General features: G+C 35.2%; 1 protein-coding gene across 1 annotated transcript; it reads left to right on the top strand.

The window, feature by feature from the left end:
- Positions 1-1,724: 1,724 nt before the first annotated feature.
- LOC133202585 (omega-amidase NIT2-like) lies at positions 1,725-2,843 on the top strand. The gene has a single exon (XM_061338426.1). It carries the CDS (start codon positions 1,767-1,769, stop codon positions 2,592-2,594), a length of 828 nt encoding a protein of 275 aa, XP_061194410.1. The 5' UTR covers positions 1,725-1,766; the 3' UTR covers positions 2,595-2,843.
- The last annotated feature ends 4,935 nt before the right edge of the window (positions 2,844-7,778 follow it).

A 7,778-nucleotide genomic window follows, 5' to 3' on the forward strand; every position in this document is an offset into this window, starting at 1 on the left:
CAGCTTTTCTGGCCAGGTGGTTCTTGAGAAGAAAATTTTTAAAGATTTTTTCTACATATTTCAATGTAAAACTTGGATTCCCTATTGTGGCCCCGCCCTACCCCCGGGGGTCATGATTTGAACAATTTAGAATCTACCCTACCCCAGGATGCTTCCACATAAGTTTCAGCTTTTCTGGCCCAGTGGTTCTTGAGAAGAAGATTTTTAAAGATTTTTTCTATATTTTTCAATGTAAAACTTGGATTCCCTATTGTGGCCCCGCCCTACCCCCGGGGGTCATGATTTGAACAATTTAGAATCTACACTACCCCAGGATGCTTCCACATAAGTTTCAGCTTTTCTGGCCCAGTGGTTCTTGAGAAGAAGATTTTTAAAGATTTTTTCTATATTTTTCAATGTAAAACTTGGATTCCCTATTGTGGCCCCGCCCTACCCCCGGGGGTCATGATTTGAACAATTTACAATCTACACTACCCCAGGATGCTTTCACATGAGTTTCAGCTTTTCTGGCCCAGTGGTTCTTGAGAAGAAGATTTTTTAATGACCCCACCCTATTTTTGTCTTTTCTTGATTATCTCCCCTTGGAAAGGGGCTTGGCCCTTTATTTTAACAATTTAAACTCCCCTTTACCCAAGGATGCTTTGTACCAAGTTTGGTTAAAATTGGCCCAGTGGTTCTTGAGAAGAAGTTGAAAATGTGAAAAGTTTACAGACGGACGGACGGACAGACAGACGGACGGACGGACAGACGGACGGACGGACGACGGACAACGGGTGATCAGAAAAGCTCACTTGAGCTTTCAGCTCAGGTGAGCTAAAAATAAATCAAAATCTATCCTTGATAGATCTATAGTTTAAATTTGCTATTTAAAAAAATTGGGCTATCTTTGATAATCCATAGCGGCTTGGATTTGTTTTTAATTTTTTTTTTTTTTACAGAAGATTCTATCATTGGAAAGTTAGATGGTATACATGTAGCACAGGCCCATAGTACGCGGGATTTTTTCGGAGCCCCCCCCCCCTTCACTTTGAAAACGTTGCTATAGGCCTGAAACATACTATTTGGATTAAATATTCCTGAAAATGAGTGAGGTGTTGAATACATTTTTAAAATTATCCGATTAATTATATTTAGTCTATATTCTATGTTAAATTAAAACTATTTTAGGCATGTGCAACTTTGTGATCAAGTCACTACATGCATGTAACGATATATATGTGTATATGCATTTTGTTTCCTAGTACATGCATATTTTATTCAACAAAAGATGTTGAAACTCAGTAGCCTAAATATTATATATGTCATTTTAGGATATTTATGGCACTTTTATAGTTGACTTTCTACAGCTTGAGTATCTCTGACGTTTTGTCAGTAAATACTTGTTTTTTATTAGAAATCATCTGAGCACAATGAAAATTCGAATAAATTAAAAGTCGAATATCTTGGTTATGGGGTAACCCATATCTATTCTTGTTAATATAGTGAATCTTTTGAATTCTGTGATTAAATTTCTATATTTGTCATAATACTGTATTTGCAGGGAAACAGACTAACCCTGCCTGACGCTTCTCCGGCATGCGCAATCAGTGATTAACGTAAATTGTCCATATTCTACATGCATGCAGCAGCTTCATAAAATAATTATTCTTTCATACACCTTTTAAAATTTTATTACGAGTTAGAAGGTTATTCCGGAACACGGCTCAAGTACGCGTACTTCAAATATCCAATCCATGAAAGCATAAAGGGAGGTCACTCTAAAAATAATGTCGTTCAAAATTGCTTTGATACAACTTGCGGTATCTGCAACAAAAGCTGATAACTTAAAACGGGCATCACAATTAGTCTCACATGCAGCAAAGGAAGGAGCTAAACTTGTATCTCTTCCAGAGTGCTTTAACTCGCCGTATGGAACTTCTTATTTTCCGGAATATGCCGAAAAAATTCCAGGAACCTCTTCTCATTCTTTGGCAAGCATGGCAAAGGATAATGAAATCTATCTAATCGGTGGATCCATTCCGGAGGAAGAAAATGGAAAACTGTTCAATACTTGCTGTGTATTTGATCCCAAAGGCGAAATAATTGCCAAACACAGGAAGATCCATTTATTTGACATCGATGTTCCTGGAAAAATCAGATTCCAAGAATCCGAGACTTTGAGCCCTGGAAACAGTTTTACGATGTTCGATACACCTTACTGCAAAGTAGGGGTTGGGATTTGCTATGATATAAGATTTCCAGAGCTGGCACAGGTCTATGCAAAAGAGAATTGCAAACTATTGGTGTATCCTGGTGCTTTCAATATGACAACTGGTCCCGCTCACTGGGAGTTATTGCAGAGAGGACGTGCACTAGATAACCAACTATATGTTGCCACGGTTTCTCCAGCTCGTGACACAGGGGCTAGTTATGTGGCCTGGGGCCACAGCAGTGTTATTAACCCTTGGGGACAAGTTATAGCAACAACAGAAGACGAAGAGACTGTTCTGTTTGCTGTTATTGATCCAGCATACGTGAACGAGGTGAGGGAACAGATTTCTATTGGAAAGCAGAAACGTGATGATATGTATACACTGGACTGGAAAAAGATATAAAAATTACAATTATCAGTGTTATGCGCTACTAAACTTAGTATTCATTTGGTGTCTACGATGGGAAATCCAAAATTATTCTTTTCTTCTTTTCCCATCGTCATCAATCATTGCTAAGGGGACGACCATTGGATTCAGAAGGGGGGGGGGCAATTTTTTTGAGTCAGATTATTCATTGTCATGCCAGTCAAGGACAGATTATTTATTTTCAGACGACCAAGGACAGATTATTTTTTTCACCGAAAAAAGTTTTTTAAGAAAGAAAACAAAACAGGACCATGCATCACAATGCTCATGCAATTGAGTTAACTTTAGGAGCTACAGTAACTGTTCTTCAGAAGATTTAAAAAGAGAGAGAGAGACATATTCCCAAGAAAATTGTGACCCATATTACTAGTTTTTATGACCCACCCTATATTCTAGAGGTTTCTGGATCCACACAGCTTGGGGATGCTTCAATATGACTAACATGACCTTGGAGTAGAATTTTATGATGATTTTAATCTTAATTTTATTTTAGCCAACTTTAACCCAAGGTCCATAATTTGAAAAAAAATGAATCCACACAAGTTCAGAGTGTTTTTAAGTTAAAACTTGTAGTTTTTGGATTTTTTAAAAACATTTTTCCCGACAAAGTCCAATATACAACGTTGATCCCCTATTGTGAGCCCACTTTATCCCTGAGAGCTATGTTATAAACAGCAGAATCTACACTACCTATGGATTCTTTAAATATAAATTCTTTAAAGATTCCAACCTATTTTGGTCTTTTCTTGATTATCTCCTCTTTGAAGGGGGCTCAGCCATTCAATTGCATAATTTAGAATTCCCTTTCTTCAAGGATGCTTTGTGTCAACTTTAGTAAAATTTGGCCCAGCGGTTCTTGAGTTGTCGAAAATATGATGAGTTTACAGAACGCCGGACAGCAGTTGCTCAGAAAAGCTCAGGAGCTTTCAGCTCAGGTGAGCAAAAGAGAGGGTGGGGGGAAGGGGGGGGGGGTCCGAACTCCAACACTCTAATTAATGGTAGATTTTTTATTTAAATATTTTCGAGGACAGAGTTTTTTTATTTCCAAAATCTGTCAGCCCCCCCCCCCCTTTAAGGATCAAACAGTCTGCCCCTAATGAGTTTGTACAAAAAATATTTCTCTGCAATGTTTTTTGCTACGATATTAAAGATTTTCAAACCTTTCTGATGAATCCTATGTGATGTCCCTTTAAAAATGTCGAGAAGCGTAACTTTTGTTAAACAATGATTTTTTTTTTATTTTTCATTTTTTTGTAATTTTTTTATACTCGAGAAAAAGGTTGCAACATTTCTGAAAAAATATACATGTATAACAAGTAAGCGGAATATGTAATTTTATTCTTGCCAATATTTTTTTTGGAAAGAAGTGTTTGTGGGTGTGTGAAAGATTTCATTCCCCGACTGGCCTTCTAGATGAAAATAAAAGTTCTGGGACCTTATCTAGAGGACACAACCAATGATGTTACAGAACTGCATAAAATGTGAAAGGCGTTCTAGGAACAAGGTTTTTGTAGATCCAAACGTTTTTTCACCCCCAAGTTGGTTCCCCGGATAAAAACGAAAACTGAAACCTTATTGAATATCTCCAGGACACACCAAATTAAATTTTAAAAGATGATTAGGTTATTGCATAAGATCTACATGTAAATGTAAAAGGAGTTCTGGGAACCAGATTAAACACACACACACACACACCATCACTTTTGACCCCAATTTGACCGCCTGGTAAAAAATAAAAATTCAGAATTATTGAAGATTTACAGATCACAAGGCTTAAAATGAAAGAGGGACGGACCGGGATAACCACAATATACCCGACCTTTCTTTAAGTTTGTGGGTATGATAAGATTGGTGAACAAGGCTTGCAGAATGCCTATAGCTTCAGATATATAAAAAGCATATTCAATGTGTGAATTTAGTATTAAGAGTAAAGTTTTAATCATTGAAATTTATGAAATATCCTGAGTATCATTTTCCTTTGAGACTAACACGCCAATCACTACGCTACACAACTCCTGGGGCTCGTTTCTCAAAAAGTCGTAGATCTGGGCCTAAGTTAGTCCGACTAAGTTACGCCAAAATTTAGACGGGCCTAAATCGCGTTTCAGAAAGCGGTGTAAGACTAGGCCTAAGATTAACACTTCTCCGCTAAGTACTAAGCATGCGCAGATCGTATTTTATTTGGTTTAGTGACTACAATTACATGTGGCAGATCAAATTAATATCAAACTTAAACCTAAATACAGAAGTAAGGCACGGAAAGCATGAGTGCGCGTGCATGTTTTCTCTCTTCAACATCTTTCAAACAGATATATTACGCAAACCTATCTGTATTTTCAAGGTCAAAGAATTAAATTTAAATAAATATTTTTGTATGCTCAGATAAATTTTAAATATCTATATAGGTACAAATTACATTTGAAAAACATAAAAGGCACGTACTCAAGATGTGATATTTCGATATAAATTCGTACATTAAAACCCAAACGAATGTACATAGCATATGTACTTGCAAAAAATTGGAATACATTAAGCATGAAGAATTTTACTGAAGTAATTTTTCTTTGAAAATAAGTCAAATTGTCTTTTCACTTATGTTTTACATAAAAATGAATAAATACACATAAGGTAGTGGCAAAAAAAAAATCCTCCCAAAAAATCTGAAAACTAAACTACCATAAAGTGGGAGTTGGGGGGGGGGGGGGTGTCAACTTCCCAAATTAATGTGACCAAAAATACTTCATTAACTTTCCAAGTCAAAAACCTAATTAACTGTCCAAGTCATGTAATTTGCCAAGTCAAAAAGCTAATCAACTATCCAAGTCATGGAATTATGGAAATTGTCAGTGCTCGGCCTTACAGCGACAAAAAGTGTGTGTGTGGGGGGGGGGGGGGCAACCTGCAGCATCTCAAGGAAAATTTAATATAGCAAAATACTACACTCAGAAAAAGTGCCCGGAGGGCCGGGGCACCCTGGCCCCACCGCGTTCTACGGACCTGTGGAAAATTAACAATTATGAAATCATATATAATTAAAATATGGATAAGAGATTTTTGAAAATTTATCAGTTGTATTGAATTTATAATTTCATAACAGAATAATCAATTCTAACTGAATTAGATTTCTTGGCATTCAAGCTCATACATGTATTACATGTATAACGCTTTGGACATACAGTATAACATTGATATCGATATGATAATTTACACAGTCCATGTAAAAACACGCATATATACAACATTTCCATTAGCACACGCATTCTCAATAAAGGTTTGCAAAAGCTCAATTAGTTTTTAATCAATTTCTTGTTATCCATGTTACAGGCAAGCAATTTGAAATATTTTCATTTAACATATTTCCAGTCGGGATCTGATTTATTTAGATCGGGAAAGATATAAATTTCAACATCACCATCTTTTTCTTTTAAATCTAGTAATTTCAATTTCCATTAAGAATATGATCATATAATATTTCTTTTATAGATGCTGAATATTTCTTGAAGATTTTATCTAGATTTAAAAATATTAACAAGTCATGATTTTCATATTCATAAATACTTTTAGATAAGCAAAATTTCTTCTTGATATGTTTTATGAGTATAATGCATTAAATGAGAGCAAATTTGAAACTCTATTTCTCATTTACAATAAATTTTTTTAATACATTTACCACTTTCTTTTCAAATGCATGTAATATAAAGTGTTTATCTGATAAATCAATCAAAAGACACTCTCAAACAAAATTCGTCTGAGAAAAGTATGATAGATTGTAAATAAATTAAAAACAAGTACCTATTTAAAAAAAAAATGATAGACCCATTTGCACATCTTAAACGCCATGACAGTTTATACTTTGAAATAGGAAAAAACAGTATTACGGACAAGATAATTAATTACTGGAACATTTTACAAATTCATATTTTTCTGTTCTATAAATTGTATATTTGATAAAAGGGGAAATTAAGGTAAAAGGTATATCTAAATGTATATTGTTTGAGGAGTTTAAAAAAAAAATATCCATTTCAAAAATTAAAAATTATCAGGGACCCAGTGTGTGTGTGTGTGTGTGGGGGGGGGGGGTAGGTAATTGAGTAACCAAAATATTCAGCAATCTTTGACAGTACATGAAAACAAAAACTGAAAGTGTAGGTCAGCCTAAATTACAACTTAATTTTTAACAGAAAACACCATTACTGAAAAAGCGGGAGGGTTGCAGCCCCCCTCCCCATACTACGCGTGCCTGCTCTTTTTTTTAAAACTCGGGCACTTCTTATCCAGTTTCACAATTCAAAATTCTTACTTATAAATTTCTAACTCATCAAACCCTTTTACGGAAAAAAGTCTGCATCCTCGCTGGATTTTTAATACCTTTCTATTTACCTACATAATAATTGAAAATTTCACGGTTTTTCGCACATCATATATGTACATGATTAGATATTATATCGTACACGTACAAAATAATTATTCTGTTATCTCTTTATGACCAAAACACTTGCCACTTTTTTCAAGTTGTGTACCGACTAAGAACTTACGCCTACTCATAAGCAGGCGTAGATTTAAGCTTAACTTTAGTCTCGACTAAGTCTGCGCCTTTTTGTGAAACGTTGCTTAGTCTGATTTTTGGGTTTAGTCACTGACTTAGTCCGGACTAAGCTTACGCCCGGTGTCGCATAATATTTGGTCCGTCTCGTTTAAAGGTCCGGGGGGACCTAATACGATAACATATAAGGTCCGGCCTGCCTCTATAATAAAAGGTCCGCCTTCGGTTTAATATGCAGATTTTTCTCCTTTATTGATTCGAAATTAATTTGCTTTATTAATCTTTTTAAATTATTTAAGGTATAGTTGTTATAAAAGTGTCCCTCCCAGCAAAATGGAGTTCCAGGGACCTACATGTATGTACATTGTATATATACTAAAAGGATCAAGTCTTGCGATATCTCGCTAGTTGCTGGATTTCGTTAGCCAATTTTAATTAATTATATTTCTAATACTATGATATATTTCAGTACAAAACCTCAAATTATCTATCAAAAAATTATTCAAAATTTGATGTTAGCACTGATTAACTGTTTGCTCCTTATCGTAGTACATACCTCCCAGGTAGTGCACAAAACAAAAAATATAAAGATGCAAAGATCTGTTATCGAGTTACCT

The sequence above is a fragment of the Saccostrea echinata genome, unplaced genomic scaffold (genome assembly GCF_033153115.1).
Source record: "Saccostrea echinata isolate AGI-Se365-2 ecotype Australia unplaced genomic scaffold, CSIRO_AGI_Sech_v1 ptg000047l, whole genome shotgun sequence".
NCBI lineage: Eukaryota > Metazoa > Mollusca > Bivalvia > Ostreida > Ostreidae > Saccostrea > Saccostrea echinata.

What these genes read in the sequence shown, in the direction of transcription:
- LOC133202585 (XM_061338426.1), top strand. Translation starts at nt 1,767, where the DNA reads ATGTCGTTCAAAATTGCTTTGATACAACTTGCGGTATCTGCAACAAAA.